The sequence below is a fragment of the Hemiscyllium ocellatum genome, chromosome 21, assembly GCF_020745735.1.
Source record: "Hemiscyllium ocellatum isolate sHemOce1 chromosome 21, sHemOce1.pat.X.cur, whole genome shotgun sequence".
Lineage (NCBI taxonomy): Eukaryota > Metazoa > Chordata > Chondrichthyes > Orectolobiformes > Hemiscylliidae > Hemiscyllium > Hemiscyllium ocellatum.
In genome coordinates, this window is record NC_083421.1 from 65175402 (window position 1) to 65201906 (window position 26505).

Below are 26505 nucleotides of genomic sequence, written 5' to 3' on the forward strand. Positions count from 1 at the left end.
TCTCAATGCCCCAGTACCTTAGTGCCCGAGGAACACACTGCACCAGTATCTCAGTGACCCAGTATCTCAGAGGCCCAGTATGACACTGCCCCAGTATGACACTGCCCCAGTATCACAATGTCCCAAATCCTCAAAGCCCCAAGGTCACAGCGCCCAAGTATCATATTGCACCAGTATATCAGTGTCCCAGTATCTCATTGCCCCAGCATCACAGTGCACCAGTATCACACTGCCCCAGTATCTCACTGCCCCAGTATCACAGTGCCCCAGTATCACACTGCCCCAGTATCACACTGCCGCGGTATCTCACTGGCCCAATACCTCAGTGCCCAAGTATCACACTGCACCAGTATCTCACTGCCCCAGGATCACAATGGTCCAGTATCACACTGCCCTGGTATTACACTGTCCCGGTATCTCAATGCCCCAGTATATTAGTGCCCCAGTATCTCAGTGCTCAAGTATGTCATTGTCCCAGTACTTCAGTGCCCCAGTATCACAGTGCCCCAGTATCTCACTGTTCCAAAATCTCAGTGCCCCAGTATCACACTGCCCCGGTATTACACTGTCCCAGCATCTCAATGCCTCAGTATCTAAATGCCCCAGTATCTCAGTGCCCCAGGATCATACTGCACCAGTATCTCAGTGGCCCAGTATCACTCTGCACCAGTATCTCAGTGCCCCAGTGTCTCACTGTCACAGTATCTCACAGCCCCAGCATCACAGTGCACCAGTATCACACTGCCTCAGTATTACACTGCCCCAGTATCCCATTGCCCCAGCATCACAGTGCACCAGTATCACACTGCCCCAGCATCACACAGCCCCAGTATCTCATTGCCCAGTATCACACTGCCGCGGTATCTCAGTGGCCCAATACCTCAGTGCCCCAGTATCACACTGCCCCAGTATCACACTGACCCAGTATCTCAATGCCCAAATACCTCAGTGTCCAATTATCACACTGCACCAGTATCTCAGTTACCCAGTATCTCATTGGCCCACTATGACACTGCACCAGTATCTCGCTGCCCCAGGATCACACTGCCCCAGTATCACACTGACCCAGTATTACACTGACCCGGTATCTCAATGCCCCTGTATCTCAGTGCCCCAGTATATCAAGTGTCCCAGTATCTCAGTGCTCCAATATCTCATTGTCCCAGTATCTCAGTGCCCCAGTACCTTAGTGCCCCAGGAACACACTGCACCAGTATCTCAGTGACCCAGTATCTCAGAGGCCCAGTATGACACTGCACCAGTATCTCACTGCCCCAGGATCACACTGCCCCGATATTCCCCTGATTTTAGGGCAGCACGGTGGCACAGTGGTTAGCACTGCTGCCTCACAGCGCCAGGGACCTGGGTTCAATTCCCGCCTCAGGCGACTGTCTGTGTGGAGTTTGCACATTCTCCCCGTGTCTGCGTGGGTTTCCTCCGGGTGCTCCGGTTTCCTCCCACAGTCCAAAGATGTGCGGGGTCAGGTGAATTGGCCATGCTAAATTGCCCGTAGTGTTAGGTAAGGGGTATATGTAGGGGTATGGGTGGGTTGCGCTTTGGCGGGTCGGTGTGGACTTGTTGGGCCGAAGGGCCTGTTTCCACACTGTAAGTAATCTAAAGTAATCTAATCTAATCTACACTGTCCCGGTATCTCAGTGCCCCAGGATCATACCAGTATCTCAGTGCCCCAGTATCTCACTGTTCCAGAATCTCAGTGCCCCAATATCACACTGCCCCGGTATTACACTGTCCCGGCATCTCAATGCCCCAGTATATCAGTGTCCCAGTATCTCAGTGCCCCAGTATCACACTGCCCCAGTGTCTCACTGTCACAGTATCTCACAGCCCCAGCATCACAGTGTCCCAGTATCACAATGCCTCAATACATCAATGCCCCAGGATCATACTGCACCAGTATCTCAGTGGCCCAGTATCACAGTGCCCCAGTGTCTCACTGTCACAGTATCTCACAGCCCCAGCATCACAGTGTCCCAGTATCACAATGCCTCAGTACATCAATGCCATGGTATCGCACTGTCTCAGTATCTCAATGCCCCAGCATCTCAAGTGCCCCAGTACCTCAATGTCCCAGTATCACACTGCACGATTATAACACTGCTTAAGCATCTCACTGCCCCAGTATCTCACTGCCCCAGTATCTCAGTGGCCCAGTATCACACTGCACGATTATAACACTGCTTAAGCATCTCACTGCCCCAGTATCTCACTGCCCAGTATCTCAGTGGCCCAGTATCACACTGCACCAGTATGTCACTGCCCTAGCATCACAATGGCCCAGTATCTCAGTGCCCCAGTGTCTCACAGCCCCAGCATCACAGTGTCCCAGTATCACAATGCCTCAGTACATCAATTAGATTTTACAATTAGATTTCTTACAGTGTGGAAACAGGCCCTTCGGCCCAACAAGTCCACACCGACCCGCCGAAGCGCAACCCACCCATACCCCTACATTTACCCCTTACCTAACACTACGGGCAATTTAGCATGGCCAATTCACTGACCCGCACATCTTTGGACTGTGGGAGGAAACTGGAGTACCCGGAGAAAACCCACGCAGACACGGGGAGAGTGTGCAACTCCACACAGACAGTCGCCTGAGTCGGGAATTGAACCCGGGTCTCAGGCGCTGTGAGACAGCAGTGCTAACCACTGTGCCACCGTGCCGCCCATCAATGCCCTGGTATCGCACTGTCCCAGTATCTCAGTGCCCCAGTACCACACTGCCCCAGTACCACACTGCCTCAGTATCTCAGTGCCCCAGTATCACACTGCCCCAGTATCACACTAACCCAATACCTCAGTGCCCCAAGGGCACAGCGCCCAAGTATTACACTGCGCCAGTATCTCAGTGACTCTGCATCTCATTGGCCCAGTATCAAACTGCACCAGGATCTCACTGATCCAGTATCACAGTGCCCCAGTATCACACTGTCCCGGTATCTCAATGCGCCAGCATCTCAAGTGCCCCAGTACCTCAATGTCCCAGTATCACAGTGCCCCAGTATCTCAGTGCCCCGGTATCACACTGCCCCAGTATCACACTGCCCCAGTATCACACTGCACCAGTATCTCAGTGCCCCGGTATCACACTGCCCCAGTATCACACTGCCCCGGTATGACACTGCACCAGTATCTCACTGACCCAGGATCACACTGCCCCGGTATTACACTGTCCCGTTATCTCCGTGCCCCAGTATCTCACTGTTCCAGAATCTCAGTGCCCCAGTATCACACTGCCCCGGTATTACACTGTCCTGGTATCACACTGCCCCAGTATCTCACTGACCCAGGATCACACTGCCCCGGTATTACACTGTCCCGTTATCTCACTGTTCCAGTATCTCAGTGCCCCAGTATCTCACTGTTCCAGAATCTCAGTGCCCCAGTATCACACTGCCCCGGTATTACACTGTCCTGGTATCACACTGCCCCAGTATCTCAAGTGCCCCAGTATCTCAATGCCCCAGTACCTTAGTGCCCGAGGAACACACTGCACCAGTATCTCGGTGACCCAGTATCTCAGAGGCCCAGTATGACACTGCACCAGTATCTCACTGACCCAGGATCACACTGCCCCGGTATTACACTGTCCCGGTATTACACTGTCCTGGCATCACACTGCCCTAATATCTCAATGCCCCAGTTCCTTAGTGCCCGAGGAACACACTGCACCAGTATCTCAGTGACCCAGTATCTCAGAGGCCCAGTATGACACTGCACCAGTATCTCACTGTCCCAGGATCACAATGGTCCAGGACCACAATGGTCCAGTATCACACTGCTCCAGTATTACACTGTCCCGGTATCTCAATGCCCCAGTATATCAGTGTCCCAGTATCTCAGTGCTCCAGTATGTCATTGCCCCAGTATCTCAGTGCCCCAGTATCACACTGCCCCGGTATTACACTATCCCGGCATCTCAATGCCTCAGTATCTCAATGCCCCAGTATCTCAGTGCCCCAGGATCATACTGCACCAGTATCTCAGTGGCCCAGTATCACACTGCACCAGTATCTCAGTGCCCAGTATCTCAGTGCCCCAGTGTCTCAGTGCCCCAGTATCTCAATGCCCCAGTGTCTCACTGTCACAGTATCTCACAGTCCCAGTATCTCAGTGCCCCAGAATCTCAGTGCCCCAGTATCACACTGCCCCAGTATCACACTGCCCCAGTATCTCAGTGCCCCAGTATCACACTGCCCCAAGGTCACAGCGCCCAAGTATCACACTGCCCCAGTATCTCAGTGACTCTGCATCTCATTGGCCCAGTATCAAACTGCACCAGTATCTCACTGATCCAGCATCACAGTGCCCCAGTGTCAACACTGTCCCGGTATCTCAATGCCCCAGCATCTCAAGTGCCCCAGTACCTCACTGCCCCAGTATCACACTGCCCCGGTATCACACTGCACCAGTATGTCACTGCCCTAGTATCACACTGCCCCAGTATTGCTTTGTCCCAGTATCTCAGTGTCCCAGTATCTCAGTGTCCCAGTATCTCACTGCCACAGTATCTCAGTGCCCCAGTATCTTAGTGCCCTGTTTCTTAGTGCCCCAGTATCTCACTGCCCCTGTGTCTGATTGCCCCAGTATCTCAGTGGCCCAGTATCACAGTGTCTTAGTATCTCACTGCCACAGTATTTCATTGCTCCAGTGTCTCACAACTCCATTATCTCATTGCCCCAGTATCGCACTGTCCCAGTATCACAATGCCCCAGTACCACAAAGCCCCAGCATCTCTCTGTCCCAGTATCTCAGTGCCCTGTATCTCAGTGCCCCAGTATCTCAGTGCCCCAGTATCTCACTGCCCCAGTATCACGCTGCCCCAGACCCACACTGCCCCACTACCACACTGCCTCAGTATCTCAGTGCCCCAGTATCACACTGCCCCAATACCTCAGTGCCCCAAGGTCACAGCGCCCAAGTATTACACTGCCCCAGTATCTCAGTGACTCTGCATCTCATTGGCCCAGTATCAAACTGCACCAGTATCTCACTGATCCAGTATCACAGTGCCCCAGTATCACACTGTCCTGGTATCTCAATGCCCCAGCATCTCAAGTGCCCCAGTACCTCAATGTCCCAGTATCACAGTGCCCCAGTATCTCAGTGCCCCGTATCACACTGCCCCAGTATCACACTGCACCAGTATCTCAGTGACCCAGTATCTCAGAGGCCTAGTATGACACTGCACCAGTATGTCACTGACCCAGGATCACAGTGCCCCGGTATTACACTGTCCCGTTATCTCAGTGCCCCAGTATCTCAGTGCCCCAGTATCTCACTGTTCCAGAATCTCAGTGCTCCAGCATCACACTGCCCCGGTACTACACTGTCCTGGTATCACACTGCCCCAGTATCTCAAGTGCCCCAGTATCTCAAGTGCCCCAGTACCTTAGTGCCCGAGGAACACACTGCACCAGTATCTCAGTGACCCAGTATCTCAGAGGCCCAGTATGACACTGCCCCAGTATCACACTGCCCCATCACAATGTCCCAAATCCTCAAAGCCCCAAGGTCACAGCGCCCAAGTATCATATTGCACCAGTATATCAGTGTCCCAGTATCTCATTGCCCCAGCATCACAGTGCACCAGTATCACACTGCCCCAGTATCTCACTGCCCCAGTATCACAGTGCCCCAGTATCTCAGTGCCCCAGTATCACACTGTCCCGGTATCTCAATGCCCCAGTATATCAGCGTCCCAGTATCTCAGTGCTCCAGTATGTCATTGCCCCAGTATCACAGTGCCCCAGTATCACACTGCCCCAGTATCTCACTGCCCCAGTATCACAGTGCCCCAGTATCACAGTGCCCCAGTATCACACTGCCCCAGTATCACAGTGCCCCAGTATCACACTGCCCCAGTATCACACTGCCGCGGTATCTCACTGGCCCAATACCTCAGTGCCCAAGTATCACACTGCACCAGTATCTCACTGCCCCAGGATCACAATGGTCCAGTATCACACTGCCCTGGTATTACACTGTCCCGGTATCTCAATGCCCCAGTATATTAGTGCCCCAGTATCTCAGTGCTCCAGTATGTCATTGCCCCAGTACTTCAGTGCCCCAGTATCACAGTGCCCCAGTATCTCACTGTTCCAAAATCTCAGTGCCCCAGTATCACAATGCCCCAGTATTACACTGTCCCAGCATCTCAATGCCTCAGTATCTAAATGCCCCAGTATCTCAGTGCCCCAGTATCACACTGTCCCAGTATGACACTGCACCAGTATCTCACTGACCCAGGATCACACTGCCCCGGTATTACACTGTCCCGTTATCTCAGTGACCCAGTATCTCACTGTTCCAGAATCTCAGTGCTCCAGTATCACACTGCCCCGGTATTACACTGTCCCGTTATCTCACTGCCCCAGGATCACAATGGTCCAGGATCACAATGGTCCAGTATCACACTGCTCCAGTATTACACTGTCCCGGAATCTCAATGCCCCAGTGTATCAGTGTCCCAGTATCTCAGTGCTCTAGTATGTCATTGCCCCAGTATCTCAGTGCCCCAGTATCTCAGTGCCCCAGTATCTCAGTGCCCCAGTATCACACTGCCCCGGTATTACACTATCCCGGCATCTCAATGCCTCAGTATCTCAATGCCCCAGTACCTCAGTGCCCCAGGATCATACTGCACCAGTATCTCAGTGGCCCAGTATCACACTGCACCAGTATCTCAGTGCCCCAGTATCTCAGTGCCCCAGTGTCTCACTGTCACAGTATCTCACAGCCCCAGCATCACAGCGTCCCAGTATCACAATGCCTCAGTACATCAATGCCCTGGTATCGCACTGTCTCGGTATCTCAGTGCCTCAGTATCTCAGTGCCCCAGTATCACACTGCCCCAGTATCTCACTGCTCCAATACCTCAGTGCCCCAAGGTCATAGCGCCCAAGTATCACACTGCCCCAGTATCTCAGTGACTCTGCATCTCATTGGCCCAGTATCAAACTGCACCTGTATCTCACTGATCCAGTATCTCACTGCCCCAGTATCACACTGCCCCAGTATCACACTGCCCCAGTATCACTCTGCCCCAGAACCACACTGCACCAGGATCTCACAGCCCCGGTATCTCACAGCCCCAGCATCACAGTGCCCCAGTATCACAATGCCCCAGCACCACACTGCCCCAGTATCGCACTGTCCCAGTATCACACTGCCGCAGTGTCTCAGTGTCCCAGTGTCTCAGTATCCCAGTTTCTCAGTGCCCCAGTATCTTAGTGCCCCAGCATCTCACAGCCCCAGTATCACACTGCCCCAGTATCACAATGTCCCAAATCCACAAAGCCCCAAGGTCACAGCGCCCAAGTATCATACTGCACCAGTATATCAGTGTCCCAGTATCTCATTGCCCCAGCATCACAGTGCACCAGTATCACACTGCCCAGTATCTCACTGCCCCAGTATCACAGTGCCCCAGTATCACAGTGCCCCAGTATCACACTGCCCCAGTATCTCACTGCCCAGTATCACACTGCCCCAGTATCACACTGCCGCGGTATCTCACTGGCCCATTACCTCAGTGCCCAAGTATCACACTGCACCAGTATCTCACTGCCCCAGGATCGCAATGGTCCAGTATCACACTGCCCTGGTATTACACTGTCCCGGTATCTCAATGCCCCAGTATCTCAGTGCCCCAGTATCTCAGTGCTCCAGTATCACACTGCCCCGGTATTACACTGTCCCAGCATCTCAATGCCTCAGTATCTCAATGCCCCAGTATCTCAGTGCCCCAGGATCATACTGCACCAGTATCTCAGTGGCCCAGTATCACTCTGCACCAGTATCTCAATGCCTCAGTATCTCAATGCCCCAGTATCTCAGTGCCCCAGGATCATACTGCACCAGTATCTCAGTGGCCCAGTATCACTCTGCACCAGTATCTCAGTGCCCCAGTATCTCAATGCCCCAGTGTCTCACTGTCACAGTATCTCACAGCCCCAGCATCACAGTGTCCCAGTATCACAATGCCTCAGTACATCGATTAGATTTTACAATTAGATTACTTACAGTGTGGAAACAGGCCCTTCGGCCCAACAAGTCCACACCGACCCGCCGAAGCGCAACCCACCCATACCCCTACATTTACCCCTTACCTAACACTACGGGCAATTTAGCATGGCCAATTCACCTGACCCGCACATCTTTGGACTGTGGGAGGAAACCGGAGCACCCGGAGGAAACCCACGCAGACACGGGGAGAGTGTGCAAACGCCACACAGACAGTCGCCTGAGTCGGGAATTGAACCCGGGTCTCAGGCGCTGTGAGACAGCAGTGCTAACCATGCCACTGTGCCACCGTGCCGCCCATCAATGCCCTGGTATCGCACTGTCCCAGTATCTCAGTGCCCCAGTATCACACCGCCCCAGTACCACACTGCCCCAGTATCTCAGTGCCCCAGTACCACACTGCCCCAGTACCACACTGCCCCAGTATCACAGTGCCCCAGTATCACACTGCCCCAATACCTCAGTGCCCCAAGGTCACAGCGCCCAAGTATTACACTGCCCCAGTATCTCAGTGACTCTGCATCTCATTGGCCCAGTATCAAACTGCACCAGTATCTCACTGATCCAGTATCACAGTGCCCCAGTATCACACTGTCCCGGTAACTCAATGCCCCAGCATCTCAGGTGCCCCAGTACCTCAATGTCCCAGTATCACACTGCCCCAGTATCTCAGTGCCCCGGTATCACACTGCCCCAGTATCACACTGCACCAGTATCTCAGTGACCCAGTATCTCAGAGGCCTAGTATGACACTGCACCAGTATCTCACTGACCCAGGATCACACTGCCCCGGTATTACACTGTCCCGTTATCTCAGTGCCCCAGTATCTCAGTATCTCACTGTTCCAGTATCTCAGTGCCCCACTATCACACTGCCCCAGTATTACACTGTCCTGGTATCACACTGCCCCAGTATCTCAAGTGCCCCAGTATCTCAATGTCCCAGTACCTTAGTGCCCGAGGAACACACTGCACCAGTATCTCAGTGACCCAGTATCTCAGAGGCCCAGTATGACACTGCACCAGTATCTCACTGACCCAGGATCACACTGCCCCGGTATTACACTGTCCCGGTATTACACTGTCCTGGTATCACACTGCCCCAGTATCTCAATGCCCCAGTTCCTTAGTGCCCGAGGAACACACTGCACCAGTATCTCACTGCCCCAGGATCACAATGGTCCAGTATCACACGGCTCCAGTATTACACTGTCCCGGTATCTCAATGCCCCAGTATATCAGTGTCCCAGTATCTCAGTGCCCCAGTATCTCAGTGCCCAGTATCACACTGCCCCGGTATTACACTATCCCGGCATCTCAATGCCTCAGTATCTCAATGCCCCAGTATCACTGTGCCCCAGTGTCTCACTGTCACAGTATCTTACAGCCCCAGCATCACAATGCCTCAGTACATCAATGCCCTGGTATCGCACTGTCTCAGTATCTTAGTGCCCCAGAGTCTCAGTGCCCCAGAATCTCAGTGCCCAGTATCACACTGCCCCAGTACCACACTGCCCCAGTATCTCACTGCCCCAGTATCTCAGTGCCCCAGTATCACACTGCCCCAATATCTCAGTGACTCTGCATCTCATTGGCCCAGTATCAAACTGCACCAGTATCTCACTGATCCAGTATCACAGTGCCCCAGTATCACACTGTCCCGTTATCTCAGTGACCCAGCATCTCAAGTGCCCCTGTACCTCAATGTCCCAGTATCACAGTGCCCCAGTATCACGCTGCACCAATATCACACTGCTCAAGCATCTCACTGCCCCAGTATCTCACTGCCCCAGCATCTCAGTGGCCCAGTATCACACTGCACCAGTATGTCACTGCCCTAGTATCACACTGCACCAGTATTGCTTTGTCCCAGTGTCTCAGTGTCCCAGAATCTCAGTGCCCCAGTACCTCAGTGCTCCAGTATCTCAATGCCCCAGTGTCTCACTGTCACAGTATCTCACAGCCCCAGCATCACAGTGTCCAGTATCACAATGCCTCAGTACATCAATACCCTGGTATCGCACTGTCCCAGTATCTCAGTGTCACAGTATCACACTTCCCCAGTACCACAATGCCCCAGTACCACACTGCCTCAGTATCTCAGTGCCCCAGTATCTCAGTGCCCCAGTATCACATCTGCACCAGTATCTCAGTGCCCCAGTATCTCAGTGCCCCAGTATCTCAATGCCCCAGTGTCTCACTGTCACAGTATCTCACAGCCCCAGCATCACAGTGTCCCAGTATCACAATGCCTCAGTACATCAATACCCTGGTTTCGCACTGTCCCAGTATCTCAGTGTCACAGTATCTCAGTGCCCCAGTATCACACTGCCCCAATACCTCAGTGCCCCAAGGTCACAGCGCCCAAGTATCACACTGCCCCAGTATCTCAGTGACTCTGCATCTCATTGGCCCAGTATCAAACTGCACCAGTATCTCACTGATCCAGTATCACAGTGCCCCAGTATCATACTGTCCCGGTATCTCAATGCCCCAGCATCTCAAGTGCCCCAGTACCTCAATGTCCCAGTATCACAGTGCCCCAGTATCTCAGTGCCCCAGTATCACACTGCCCCAGTATCACACTGCCCCAGTATCACACTGCACCAGTATCTCAGTGACCCAGTATCTCAGAGGGCCAGTATGACACTGCACCAGTATCTCACTGTCCCAGGATCACAATGGTCCAAGATCACAATGGTCCAGTATCACACTGCTCCAGTATTACACTGTCCCGGTATCTCAATGCCCCAGTATATCAGTGTCCCAGTATCTCAGTGCTCCAGTATGTCATTGCCCCAGTATCTCAGTGCCCCAGTATCACACTGCCCCGGTATTACACTATCCCGGCATCTCAATGCCCCAGTATCTCAATGCCCCAGTACCTCAGTGCCCAGGATCATACTGCACCAGTATCTCAGTGGCCCAGTATCACACTGCACCAGTATCTCAGTGCCCCAGTATCTCAGGGCCCCAGTATCTCAGGGCCCCAGTATCTCACTGTTCCAGGATCTCAGTGCCCCAGTATCTCAGGTGCCCCAGTACCTCAATGTCCCAGTATCACAGTGCCCCAGTATCTCAGTGCCCCGGTATCACACTGCCCCAGTATCACACTGCACCAGTATCTCAGGGACCCAGTATCTCAGAGGCCTAGTATGACACTGCACCAGTATCTCACTGACCCAGGATCACACTGCCCCGGTATTACACTGTCCCGTTATCTCAGTGCCCCAGTATCTCAGTGCCCCAGTATCTCACTGTTCCAGTATCTCAGTGCCCCACTATCACACTGCCCCAGTATTACACTGTCCTGGTATCACACTGCCCCAGTATCTCAATGCCCCAGTACCTTAGTGCCCGAGGAACACACTGCACCAGTATCTCAGTGACCCAGTATCTCAGAGGCCCAGTATGACACTGCACCAGTATCTCACTGACCCAGGATCACACTGCCCCGGTATTACACTGTCCCGGTATTACACTGTCCTGGTATCACACTGCCCCAGTATCTCAATGCCCCAGTTCCTTAGTGCCCGAGGAACACACTGCTCCAGTATCTCACTGCCCCAGGATCTCAATGGTCCAGGATCACAATGGTCCAGTATCACACTGCACCAGTATTACACTGTCCCGGTATCTCAATGCCCCAGTATATCAGTGTCCCAGTATCTCAGTGCTCCAGTATGTCATTGCCCCAGTATCTCAGTGCTCCAGTATCACACTGCCCCGGTATTACACTATCCCGGCATCTCAATGCCTCAGTATCTCAATGCCCCAGTACCTCAGTGCCCCAGGATCATACTGCACCAGTATCACAGTGGCCCAGTATCACACTGCCCCAGTATCTCAGGGCCCCAGTATCTCACTGTTCCAGGATCTCAGTGCCCCAGTATCTCTCTGTCACAGTATCTCACAGCCCCAGCATCACAGTGTCCCAGTATCACAATGCCTCAGTACATCAATACCCTGGTTTCGCACTGTCCAAGTATCTCAGTGTCACAGTATCACACTGCCCCAGTACCACACTGCCTCAGTATCTCAGTGCCCCAGTATCACACTGCACCAGTATCCCACTGCCCCAGTATCTCACTGCCCCAGTATCACACTGCCCCAATACCTCTGTGCCCCAAGGTCACAGCGCCCAAGTATCACACTGCCCCAGTATCTCAGTGACTCTGCATCTCATTGGCCCAGTATCAAACTGCACCAGTATCTCACTGATCCAGTATCACAGTGCCCCAGTATCACACTGTCCCGGTATCTCAATGCCCCAGCATCTCAAGTGCCCCAGTACCTCAATGTCCCAGTATCACAGTGCCCCAGTATCTCAGTGCCCCAGTATCACACTGCCCCAGTATCACACTGCACCAGTATCTCAGTGACCCAGTATCTCAGAGGCCAGTATGACACTGCACCAGTATCTCACTGCCCCAGGATCACAATGGTCCAAGATCACAATGGTCCAGTATCACACTGCTCCAGTATTACACTGTCCCGGTATCTCAATGCCCCAGTATCTCAGTGTCCCAGTATCTCAGTGCTCCAGTATGTCATTGCCCCAGTATCTCAGTGCCCCAGTATCTCAGTGCCCCAGTATCTCAGTGCCCCAGTATCTCAGTGCCCCAGTATCTCACTGCCCCGGTATTACACTATCCCGGCATCTCAATGCCTCAGTATCTCAATGCCCCAGTACCCCAGTGCCCGAGGATCATACTGCACCAGTATCTCAGTGGCCCAGTATCACACTGCACCAGTATCTCAGTGCCCCAGTATCTCAGGGCCCCAGTATCTCACTGTTCCAGGATCTCAGTGCCCCAGTATCTCAGGTGCCCCAGTACCTCAATGTCCTGGTATCACACTGCCCCAGTATCTCAGTGCCCCGGTATCACACTGCCCCAGTATCACACTGCACCAGTATCTCAGGGACCCAGTATCTCAGAGGCCTAGTATGACACTGCACCAGTATCTCACTGACCCAGGATCACACTGCCCCGGTATTACACTGTCCCGTTATCTCAGTGCCCCAGTATCTCAGTGCCCCAGTATCTCACTGTTCCAGTATCTCAGTGCCCCACTATCACACTGCCCCAGTATTACACTGTCCTGGTATCACACTGCCCCAGTATCTCAATGCCCCAGTACCTTAGTGCCCGAGGAACACACTGCACCAGTATCTCAGTGACCCAGTATCTCAGAGGCCCAGTATGACACTGCACCAGTATCTCACTGACCCAGGATCACACTGCCCCGGTATTACACTGTCCCGGTATTACACTGTCCTGGTATCACACTGCCCCAGTATCTCAATGCCCCAGTTCCTTAGTGCCCGAGGAACACACTGCACCAGTATCTCACTGCCCCAGGATCACAATGGTCCAGGATCACAATGGTCCAATACCTCAATGCCCCAGTATCACACTGCCCCAGTATCTCACTGCCCCAGTATCACACTGCCCCAATACCTCTGTGCCCCAAGGTCACAGCGCCCAAGTATCACACTGCCCCAGTATCTCAGTGACTCTGCATCTCATTGGCCCAGTATCAAACTGCACCAGTATCTCACTGATCCAGTATCACAGTGCCCCAGTATCACACTGTCCCGGTATCTCAATGCCCCAGCATCTCAAGTGCCCCAGTACCTCAATGTCCCAGTATCACAGTGCCCCAGTATCTCAGTGCCCCAGTATCACACTGCCCCAGTATCACACTGCACCAGTATCTCAGTGACCCAGTATCTCAGAGGCCAGTATGACACTGCACCAGTATCTCACTGCCCCAGGATCACAATGGTCCAAGATCACAATGGTCCAGTATCACACTGCTCCAGTATTACACTGTCCCGGTATCTCAATGCCCCAGTATATCAGTGTCCCAGTATCTCAGTGCTCCAGTATGTCATTGCCCCAGTATCTCAGTGCCCCAGTATCTCAGTGCCCCAGTATCTCACTGCCCCGGTATTACACTATCCCGGCATCTCAATGCCTCAGTATCTCAATGCCCCAGTACCCCAGTGCCCGAGGATCATACTGCACCAGTATCTCAGTGGCCCAGTATCACACTGCACCAGTATCTCAGTGCCCCAGTATCTCAGGGCCCCAGTATCTCACCGTTCCAGGATCTCAGTGCCCCAGTATCTCAGGTGCCCCAGTACCTCAATGTCCTGGTATCACACTGCCCCAGTATCTCAGTGCCCCGGTATCACACTGCCCCAGTATCACACTGCACCAGTATTACACTGTCCCGGTATCTCAATGCCCCAGTATATCAGTGTCCCCGTATCTCAGTGCTCCAGTATGTCATTGCCCCAGTATCTCAGTGCTCCAGTATCACACTGCCCCGGTATTACACTATCCCGGCATCTCAATGCCTCAGTATCTCAATGCCCCAGTACCTCAGTGCCCCAGGATCATACTGCACCAGTATCTCAGTGGCCCAGTATCACACTGCCCCAGTATCTCAGGGCCCCAGTATCTCACTGTTCCAGGATCTCAGTGCCCCAGTATCTCTCTGTCACAGTATCTCACAGCCCCAGCATCACAGTGTCCCAGTATCACAATGCCTCAGTACATCAATACCCTGGTATCGCACTGTCCCAGTATCTCAGTGTCCCAGTATCACAATGCCTCAGTACATCAATACCCTGGTTTCGCACTGTCCAAGTATCTCAGTGTCACAGTATCACACTGCCCCAGTACCACACTGCCTCAGTATCTCAGTGCCTCAGTATCTCAGTGCCCCAGTATCACACTGCCCCAGTATCTCACTGCCCCAGTATCACACTGCCCCAATACCTCTGTGCCCCAAGGTCACAGCGCCCAAGTATCACACTGCCCCAGTATCTCAGTGACTCTGCATCTCATTGGCCCAGTATCAAACTGCACCAGTATCTCACTGATCCAGTATCACAGTGCCCCAGTATCACACTGTCCCGGTATCTCAATGCCCCAGCATCTCAAGTGCCCCAGTACCTCAATGTCCCAGTATCACAGTGCCCCAGTATCTCAGTGCCCCAGTATCACACTGCCCCAGTATCACACTGCACCAGTATCTCAGTGACCCAGGATCACACTGCACCAGTATCTCACTGCCCCAGGATCACAATGGTCCAAGATCACAATGGTCCAGTATCACACTGCTCCAGTATTACACTGTCCCGGTATCTCAATGCCCCAGTATATCAGTGTCCCAGTATCTCAGTGCTCCAGTATGTCATTGCCCCAGTATCTCAGTGCCCCAGTATCTCAGTGCCCCAGTATCTCACTGCCCCGGTATTACACTATCCCGGCATCTCAATGCCTCAGTACCCCAGTGCCCGAGGATCATACTGCACCAGTATCTCAGTGGCCCAGTATCACACTGCACCAGTATCTCAGTGCCCCAGTATCTCAGGGCCCCAGTATCTCACTGTTCCAGGATCTCAGTGCCCCAGTATCTCAGGTGCCCCAGTACCTCAATGTCCTGGTATCACACTGCCCCAGTATCTCAGTGCCCCGGTATCACACTGCCCCAGTATCACACTGCACCAGTATCTCAGTGACCCAGTATCTCAGAGGCCTAGTATGACACTGCACCAGTATCTCACTGACCCAGGATCACACTGCCCCGGTATTACACTGTCCCGTTATCTCAGTGCCCCAGTATCTCAGTGCCCCAGTATCTCACTGTTCCAGTATCTCAGTGCCCCACTATCACACTGCCCCGGTATTACACTGTCCTGGTATCACACTGCCCCAGTATCTCAAGTGCCCCAGTATCTCAATGCCCCAGTACCTTAGTGCCCGAGGAACACACTGCACCAGTATCTCAGTGACCCAGTATCTCAGAGGCCCAGTATGACACTGCACCAGTATCTCACTGACCCAGGATCACACTGCCCCGGTATTACACTGTCCCGGTATTACACTGTCCTGGTATCACACTGTCCCAGTATCTCAATGCCCCAGTACCTTAGTGCCCGAGGAACACACTGCACCAGTATCTCACTGCCCCAGGATCACACTGCCCCAATACCTCTGTGCCCCAAGGTCACAGCGCCCAAGTATCACACTGCCCCAGTATCTCAGTGACTCTGCATCTCATTGGCCCAGTATCAAACTGCACCAGTATCTCACTGATCCAGTATCACAGTGCCCCAGTATCACACTGTCCCGGTATCTCAATGCCCCAGCATCTCAAGTGCCCCAGTACCTCAATGTCCCAGTATCACAGTGCCCCAGTATCTCAGTGCCCCAGTATCACACTGCCCCAGTATCACACTGCACCAGTATCTCAGTGACCCAGTATCTCAGAGGCCAGTATGACACTGCACCAGTATCTCACTGCCCCAGGATCACAATGGTCCAAGATCACAATGGTCCAGTATCACACTGCTCCAGTATTACACTGTCCCGGTATCTCAATGCCCCAGTATATCAGTGTCCCAGTATCTCAGTGCTCCAGTATGTCATTGCCCCAGTATCTCAGTGCCCCAGTATCTCAGTGCCCCAGTATCTCACTGCCCCGGTATTACACTATCCCGGCATCTCAATGCCTCAGTATCTCAATGCCCCAGTACCCCAGTGCCCGAGGATCATACTGCACCAGTATCTCAGTGGCCCAGTATCACACTGCACCAGTATCTCAGTGCCCCAGTATCTCAGGGCCCCAGTATCTCACTGTTCCAGGATCTCAGTGCCCCAGTATCTCAGGTGCCCCAGTACCTCAATGTCCTGGTATCACACTGCCCCAGTATCTCAGTGCCCCGGTATCACACTGCCCCAGTATCACACTGCACCAGTATTACACTGTCCCGGTATCTCAATGCCCCAGTATATCAGTGTCCCCGTATCTCAGTGCTCCAGTATGTCATTGCCCCAGTATCTCAGTGCTCCAGTATCACACTGCCCCGGTATTACACTATCCCGGCATCTCAATGCCTCAGTATCTCAATGCCCCAGTACCTCAGTGCCCCAGGATCATACTGCACCAGTATCTCAGTGGCCCAGTATCACACTGCCCCAGTATCTCAGGGCCCCAGTATCTCACTGTTCCAGGATCTCAGTGCCCCAGTATCTCTCTGTCACAGTATCTCACAGCCCCAGCATCACAGTGTCCCAGTATCACAATGCCTCAGTACATCAATACCCTGGTATCGCACTGTCCCAGTATCTCAGTGTCCCAGTATCACAATGCCTCAGTACATCAATACCCTGGTTTCGCACTGTCCAAGTATCTCAGTGTCACAGTATCACACTGCCCCAGTACCACACTGCCTCAGTATCTCAGTGCCTCAGTATCTCAGTGCCCCAGTATCACACTGCCCCAGTATCTCACTGCCCCAGTATCACACTGCCCCAATACCTCTGTGCCCCAAGGTCACAGCGCCCAAGTATCACACTGCCCCAGTATCTCAGTGACTCTGCATCTCATTGGCCCAGTATCAAACTGCACCAGTATCTCACTGATCCAGTATCACAGTGCCCCAGTATCACACTGTCCCGGTATCTCAATGCCCCAGCATCTCAAGTGCCCCAGTACCTCAATGTCCCAGTATCACAGTGCCCCAGTATCTCAGTGCCCCAGTATCACACTGCCCCAGTATCACACTGCACCAGTATCTCAGTGACCCAGTATCTCAGAGGCCAGTATGACACTGCACCAGTATCTCACTGCCCCAGGATCACAATGGTCCAAGATCACAATGGTCCAGTATCACACTGCTCCAGCATTACACTGTCCCGGTATCTCAATGCCCCAGTATATCAGTGTCCCAGTATCTCAGTGCTCCAGTATGTCATTGCCCCAGTATCTCAGTGCCCCAGTATCTCAGTGCCCCAGTATCTCACTGCCCCGGTATTACACTATCCCGGCATCTCAATGCCTCAGTATCTCAATGCCCCAGTACCCCAGTGCCCGAGGATCATACTGCACCAGTATCTCAGTGGCCCAGTATCACACTGCACCAGTATCTCAGTGCCCCAGTATCTCAGGGCCCCAGTATCTCACTGTTCCAGGATCTCAGTGCCCCAGTATCTCAGGTGCCCCAGTACCTCAATGTCCTGGTATCACACTGCCCCAGTATCTCAGTGCCCCGGTATCACACTGCCCCAGTATCACACTGCACCAGTATCTCAGTGACCCAGTATCTCAGAGGCCTAGTATGACACTGCACCAGTATCTCACTGACCCAGGATCACACTGCCCCGGTATTACACTGTCCCGTTATCTCAGTGCCCCAGTATCTCAGTGCCCCAGTATCTCACTGTTCCAGTATCTCAGTGCCCCACTATCACACTGCCCCGGTATTACACTGTCCTGGTATCACACTGCCCCAGTATCTCAAGTGCCCCAGTATCTCAATGCCCCAGTACCTTAGTGCCCGAGGAACACACTGCACCAGTATCTCAGTGACCCAGTATCTCAGAGGCCCAGTATGACACTGCACCAGTATCTCACTGACCCAGGATCACACTGCCCCGGTATTACACTGTCACGGTATTACACTGTCCTGGTATCACACTGTCCCAGTATCTCAATGCCCCAGTACCTTAGTGCCCGAGGAACACACTGCACCAGTATCTCACTGCCCCAGGATCACAGTGGTCCAGGATCACAATGGTCCAGTATCACACTGCCCCGGTATTACACTGTCCCGGTATCTCAATGCCCCAGTATATCAGTGTCCCAGTATCTCAGTGCTCCAGTATGTCATTGCCCCAGTATCTCAGTGCCCCAGTATCACACTGCCCCGGTATTACACTATCCCGGCATCTGAATGCCTCAGTATCTCAATGCCCCAGTATCTCAGTGCCCCAGGATCATACTGCACCAGTATCTCAGTGGCCCAGTATCACACTGCCCCAGTACCTCAGTGCCCCAGGATCATACTGCACCAGTATCTCAGTGCCCCAGTATCACACTGCACCAGTACCACACTGCCCCAGTACCACACTGCCCCAGTATCTCAGTGCCCCAGTATCACACTGCCCCAGTATCACACTGCCCCAGTATCTCAGTGCCCCAGTATCACACTGCCCCAGCATCTCAAGTGCCCCAGTATCTCAGTGCCCCAGTACCACACTGCCCCAGTATCTCAGTGCCCCAGTATCACACTGCCCCAGTATCACACTGCCCCAGTATCTCAGTGCCCCAGTACCACACTGCCCCAGTACCACACTGCCTCAGTATCTCAGTGCCCCAGTATCTCAGTGCCCCAGTATCACACTGCCCCAGTATCTCACTGCCCCAGTATCTCAGTGCCCCAGTATCACACTGCCCCAGTATCTCAATGCCCCAATACCTCAGTGCCCCAAGGTCACAGCGCCCAAGTATCACACTGCCCCAGCATCTCAAGTGCCCCTGTACCTCAATGTCCCAGTATCACAGTGCCCCAGTATCACGCTGCACCAATATCACACTGCTCAAGCATCTCACTGCTCCAGTATCACACCGCCCCGGTATCTCAGTGCCCCGGTATCACACTGCCCCAGTATCTCACTGCCTCAATATCTCAGTGGCCCAGTATCACACTGCACCAGTATCTCACTGCCCTAATATCACACTGCCCCAGTATTGCTTTGTCCCAGTATCTCAGTGTCCCAGTGTCTCAGTGTCCCAGTATCTCAGTGCCCCAGTATCTCAGTGCCCCAGTATCTCAGTTCCCCAGTATCTCAGTGACCCTGTATCTCATTGGCCCAGTATGACACTGCACCAGTATCTCACTCTCCCAGTATTACACTGTCCCGGTGTCTCAATGCCCTAGTACCTCAGTGCCCCAGGACGACAGTGCCTCAGTATCACACTGCTCCAGTATCTCAGTGCCTCAGTATCACACTGCCACAGTATCTCAGTGCCCCAGTATCTTAGTGCCCAGTTTCTTAGTACCCCAGTATCACACTGCCCCTGTGTCTGATTGCCCCAGTATCTCAGTGGCCCAGTATCACAGTGTCCCAGTATCTCACTGCCCCAGTATTTCATTGCTCCAGTGTCTCACAACCCCATTATCTCATTGCCCCAGTATCGCACTGTCCCAGTATCTCAGAGCCCAGTATCTTAGTCCCCCAGTATCTCAGTGCCCCAGAACCACACTGCCCCACTGCCCCAGTACCTCACAGCCCCAGCATCACAGTGCCCCAGTATCACAATGTCCCAAATCCTCAATGCCCCAAGGTCACAACGCCCAAGTATCACACTGCACCAGTATTTCAGTGTCCCAGTATCGCAGTGACCCTGTATCTCATTGGCCCAGTATGACACTGCACCAGTATCTCACTGACCCAGGATCACACTGCCCCAATACCACGCTGCCCCAGAACCACACTGCCCCAGTATCTCTCAGCCCCAGTATCTCACAGCCCCAGCATCACAGTGCCCTAGTATCACAATGCTCCAGTATCGCACTGTCCCAGTATCACACTGCCGCAGTGTTTCAGTATCCCAGTATCTCAGTGCCCCAGTATCTTCGTGTCCCAGCATCTCACAGCCCCAGTATCACACTGCCCCAGTATCACAATGTCCCAAATCCTCAATGCCCCAAGGTCACAGCGCCCAAGTATCACACTGCACCAGTATTTCAGTGACCCAGGATCACAATGCTCCAGTATCACACTGCCCTGGTATTACACTGTCCCGGTATCTCAATGCCCCAGTATATCAGTGTCCCAGTATCTCAGTGCTCCAGTATGTCATTGCCCCAATATCTCACTGCCCCAATATCTCAGTGCACCAGGATTATTCTGCCCCAGTATCACACTCCCCCAGTATATCTGTGCCCCAGTATCTCAGTGCTCCAATATCTCAGTGCTCCAATATCTCACAGTCCCAGTATCTCACTGCCCCAGTATCTCAGTGCCCCAGGATTACACTGCCCCAGTATGTCAGTGCCCCAGTATGTAAGTATCCCAGTATCACACTCCCCCGTATCTCTGTGCCTCAGTATCTCACTGCTCCAGTATCTCAGTACCCCAGTATCACACTCCCCCCCGTATCTCAGTGCCCCAGTATTACACTGTCCCAGAATCTCAGTGCTCCAGTACATAAGAATCCCAGTATCATACTGCCCCAGTATCTCATTGCCCCAGTATCCCAGTGCCCCAGTGTTTTTATTCTCTATCACTGAGGAAATGGGCGGATGTCTCCAGTAATCCCCAAGCCAAGCTGACGCTGTGTGAAAATGTGTGAGGAAGAGTAATACTGGATGTGAAACCTTCACTCTGTTTAGCATTCTGCACCTGCTGCCAGACCTGTAGGATTTCTGCACAATCTTTGCTTTAATATTAATGCTCTGGGGACTTGGAGACAAATTCTACCACAGCCCTGGAAGATTTCAAGTTCAATTCATAACATTTGGAATGTAAAGAGATCCTGAGTGATGGCGACTGTGACACTATTCTCCATTCTTGTCAAAACCCATCTGATGCTCTTTTGGGATGAAAACTGCTGTCCCTTTCTGGTCTGGTCCACGAGAAACTCCAGACCTACAGCAATGTGGATGACTCATAACTGCCCTGTGAAATTGCCCAGGGAACCACTCAATTCAAGGGATCATTGGAGACAGACAACAAAACGCAGCCACCCCAGAGACCCCCACATGCCCTGAATGAATGATGAGAACTGTCTGTGTTTACCTGTTGGTCTGGCACTTCCGTGACTGGCCCTGTACGCTGCTCTCCATATTCTGAGGTTGTTGAAGTGAGAATTTCGTTTTCATTGTATAGGGGGTCATAGTATGGATATTCGTAATAATAATTATCTCCCGTAGGCTGTGGAGAAAATAACAGGCATTTAGAGCACAGCTCAGAGAGTAAAGGTCAGACAGTGCTTCCTCAATCTCATCCACTGAGAGTATGGTGGGGCACAAAAGGGGATTATGGGAGAAAGGGAGAGAATAGCAGGGTGGAATGGAGGGTTTGAAGGAGATGGGGGAATGCTGGGGCTGAAATATTTGTGGGAAATGAATGGATGGGAAAATGGCAGAATAGCAAAGGTCACAGCTGAGAGGGGAAATGAACATGAGTTGAATCGGTGAAGGGTAGGGAGACAGAGAGGGGAGTGTAAGGGGAAGGAATTGGGGCAAGTGGGCGGAAGGTTCACAGACAAAGGCAACATGCAAGTGGGGGGGGGGGAATTGGGGAGAATGTGGGGAAGAGTAGTTGTGGAAAGCAGGAGACCAGCTGAGGCTTACAGCAGTAATCTCTCCACAAAAAACAAAATATTCCCTACCCTGAGGCCTTTTCCTTTTTTGAAGTCCATTTAAGGAGCTTGATCCCTGAAGTAGCCATGAAAGATCACAGTAAACTCTCAAAAGGAGTCCAGCATTGGGGAATGCCTTTGGAGTGAGAAGTGGAGACAAAGCTGCAGTTCATTCCAGAAAAGAGGTCTCTGTTTTAGGCTTTTAACACAGGCCAAGACATTAACCTGAACTCAAGGACGTGAGAAAAAGTCTGCTTCAGGCCTCAGTATATTTAAGGCTCACATTCCTTCACAGGAGACCAGGGATGATCTAAATATTTACACAAAGCCATTCTGAAAATCTCCTCTCACTGTAAACATCATGATGCACCAGAATGATGGAATGCAACCATTATATGAGGCAGGGTCAGTCAGAGTTCACTTCTCTCTCTCTCTCTCTAAAATAGTGAGGTAAAAGAGAGCTACTGGAGGGTCAAAGCTGACAAAGAGACCCCCCTTCAGCCCAGCCACCCATCCCGATCCGTGCTTTGCAGCACAGGCCTGGGCTGAGTCCTCAGTGAATACATTGTCTTCTCTCAGTCAGTGGCTTCACTTCCACTGTCTAGCTGCCTATCAATCTTAACCCCACACCACACTGCAGTCACAAGCAAAACAAATCACTTCCAGGACACGTGGGCAGCAAAGAGACGTTGCAAGGCTGTCATAGTTTAAAAAACACATGTTTATTATTTCATTTTTGTTGCATGTTTCTGTTTATTAAAGAGCAGGAGATTGGAGTCACCCGGTTTCCTGGATGGAATGGGCAGAGGGGGCGAGTGTTGGGATAGAGAACGAGGTGGCTGTACATGGCTGGAGCTTCAGGGCAGCTCGGAGGTGAGGAGGGAATGGTAGTTGTGGTGGGATGGGGAGGGGAGGGGTGAGGTTTGTAAAGAGGCTGTGGCTAGGGCCAGGATAGGGGAAGGATGTGCGAATTCTGACCAGTGTTTGGTATCTCAGATTCCAAGCCCCTGACCAAATCTTAGACCTACCAGGATGGTGCAGGGTCTCCTTTCCCACCTATCCACTCCATCCTCTCCTCTGACCTATCACCTCCATCCCCACCCCCAGTCTCCTATTGTACCTTCTCCCAAGCCCCCACCCACCCTTTGAACTTGCAGCGTGGGTTGGTACCTGGGATTTCGATGTTGTGGCTATTACGGAGACATGGGTAGAACAGGGACAGGATTGGCTGTTGCAGGTTCCAGGGTTTAAATGTTTTAGTAGGGTCAGAGGTGGGGGTAAAAGAGGGGAAGGTGTGGCATTGCTTGTCAAAGATAGTATTACAGCGGTGGAAAGGACGATGGATGAATACTCGCCATCTGAGGTAGTTTGGGCTGAGCTTAGAAATAGGAAAGGTGAGGTCACCCTGTTAGGAATTTTCTACAGGCCTCCTAATAGTCCTAGATACGTAGAATAAAGGATTGCGAGGATGATTCAGGAGAAAAGTGAAAGTAATAGGGTGGTTGTTATGGGGGACTTTAACTTCCCAGATATTGACTGGGAAAGCTATAGCTCGAGTACGTTAGATGGGTCGGTGTTTGTCTAATGTGTGCATGAGGGTTTCCTGACACAATATGTAGACAGGCCAACAAGAGGTGAGGTCATACTGGATGTGGTTCTGGGTAACGAACCAGGCCAGGTGTTAGAATTGGAGGTAGGTGAGCACTTTGGGGACAGTGACCACAATTCGGTGACTTTTACTCTCGTGATGGACAGGGATAAGTGTGCACTGCAGGGCAAGAGTTATAGCTGGGGACAGGGAAGTTATGATGCAGTGAGGCATGACTTAGGATGCGTGGCTTGGAAAAGTAGGCTTCAAGGGAAGGGTGCAATTGATATGTGGAGCTTGTTCAAGGAACAACTACTGAGTGTCCTTGATAAGTATGTATCTGTCAGGCAGGAAGGAAAGAGTCGTGTGAGGGACCCGTGGTTTCATAAGGAATTGGAATCCCTTGTTAAAGGGAAGAGGTCGGCCTATGTAAAGATGAGGCGTGAAGGTTCAATTGGGGCGATTGAGAGTTATAAAGTAGCCAGAAAAGATCTGAAGAGAGAGCTAAGAGCAGCAAGGAGGGGACATGAAAAGTCCTTGGTTGGTAGGATTAGGGAAAACCCAAAGGCTTTCTATAGGTATGTCAGGAATAAAAGAATGACTAGGGTAGGAACAGGTCCAGTCAAGGATAGTAGTGGGAAGTTGTGTGTGGAGGCTGAAGAAATTGGGGAAACATTGAATGAATACTTTTCTTCAGTATTCACTCAGGAACAGGACATTGTTGCCAATGTGAATATTGAGTCACAATTAATTAGAATGGATGGCTTTGAGGTATGTAGGGAAGAGGTGTTGGAAATTCTGGAAAGGGTGAAAATAGATAAGTCCCCTGGGCCTGATGGCATTTATCCTAGGATTCTCTGGGAAGCAAGGGAGGAGATTGCAGAACTATTGGCCTTGATTTTTATGTCCTCGTTGTCTACAGGAATAGTGCCAGAAGACTGGAGGATAGCAAATGTGGTTCCCTTGTTCAAGAAGGGGAGTAGGGATAACCCTAGTAACTATAGGCCGGTGAGTCTTACCTCTGTTGTGGGCAAAGTCTTAGAGAGAATTGTAAGGGATAGGATTTATGAACATCTGGATAGGAATAATGTGATCAAGGATAGTCAGCATGGTTTTGTGAAGGGCAGGTCGTGCCTCACAAACCTTATTGAGTTCTTTGAGAAGGTGACTAAGGAGGTGGATGAGGGTAATGCGGTAGATGTGGTGTATATGGATTTTAGTAAGGCGTTTGATAAGGTTCCCCATGGTAGGCTACTGCAAAAAATACGGAGGTATGGCATTGAGGGTGCGTTAGAGGTTTGGATTAGGAATTGGCTGGCTGGAAGAAGACAGAGGGTAGTAGTTGATGGTAAAGGTTCATCTTGGAGTGCAGTTACCAGCGGTGTTCCGCAAGGATCTGTTTTGGGACCATTGCTGTTTGTCATTTTTATAAATGACCTGGAGGAGGGGCTAGAAGGTTGGGTGAGCAAGTTTGCGGATGATACGAAAGTCGGTGGAGTTGTTGACAGTGAGGAAGGATGTGGCAGGTTACAGCGGGATATAGATAAGCTGCAGAGCTAGGCAGAAAGGTGGCAAATGGAGTTCAATGTAGGTAAATGTGAAGTGATTCACTTTGGTAAGTGTAACAAGAAGATGGAGTACTGGGCTAATGGTCAGATACTTGGTAGTGTGGATGAGCAGAGGGATCTGGGTGTTCATGTACAGATGTCTGAAAGTTGCCACCCAGGTAAATAGTGCTATGAAGAAGGCATATGGCGTACTGGCTTTTATTGGTAGAGGAATTGAGTTCCGGAGACCTGAGATCATGTTACAGTTGTATAAGACTCTGATGCGGCCGCATCTGGAGTATTGTGTGCAGTTTTGGTCGCCATACTATAGGAAGGATGTGGAGGCACTGGAACGAGTGCAGAGGAGGTTTACCAGGATGTTGCCTGGTATGGTAGGAAGATCGTATGAGGAAAGGCTGAGGCACTTGGGGCTGTTTTCATTGGAGAAAAGAAGGTTTAGGGGTGACTTGATAGAGGTGTACAAGATGATTAGGGGTTTAGATAGGGTTGACCATGAGAACCTTTTCCCATGTATGGAGTCAGCTATTACGAGGGGGCATAGCTTTAAATTAAGGGGTGGTAGATATAGGACAGATGTTAGGGGTAGATTCTTTACTAAGCGAGTCGTGAGTTCATGGAATGCCCTGCCAGTAGCAGTGGTGGACTCTCCCTCTTTTTGGGCATTTAAACGGGCATTGGATAGGCATATGGAGGATAGTGGGTTAGTGTAGGTTAGGCGGGCTTGGATCAGCGCAACATCGAGGGCCGAAGGGCCTGTACTGCGTTGTATTTTTCTATGTTCTATGTACCCCACCCCAGAGGCTCCCTGCCTCTATTCCTCATGAAGGAATTTCCTGCAACGTCAATTTTCCTGCTCCTTGGATGCTGCCTGACCTGCTGTGCTTTTCCAGCACCACTCTCATCTAGACTCTGCTTTCCAGCATCTGCAGTCCTCACCTTCGCCTTATAATCCACCCCTCCAGCTTTGGTCTTGAGTCTTGAGGAACTGGAGATGAATGTCTTGCTTATGTCTGCATGGAGAGTGGGAAAGCAGGGCACGATCTGGGCTGAACCTGGTGCTTTTCCACTTTTCTTTAAACAGTTTCCATCATAAGTTCTAAAGATTTTGGGCATTGGGAAGTGGCATTTGGCAGA

The 26505-nt window shown here is 51.8% G+C and overlaps 1 protein-coding gene across 2 annotated transcripts in view; it reads right to left on the reverse strand.

Moving 5' to 3' along the window:
* Positions 1 to 26505, reverse strand: part of LOC132825971 (collagen alpha-1(V) chain-like) — a 499923-nt gene that overhangs the window by 271869 nt on the left and 201549 nt on the right. For both annotated transcript variants that reach the window (XM_060841664.1, XM_060841663.1), the window contains exon 6: positions 21651 to 21785. In XM_060841664.1, coding sequence (XP_060697647.1) covers positions 21651 to 21785 — 135 coding nt within the window. The remainder of the gene's footprint in view (positions 1 to 21650; positions 21786 to 26505) is intronic.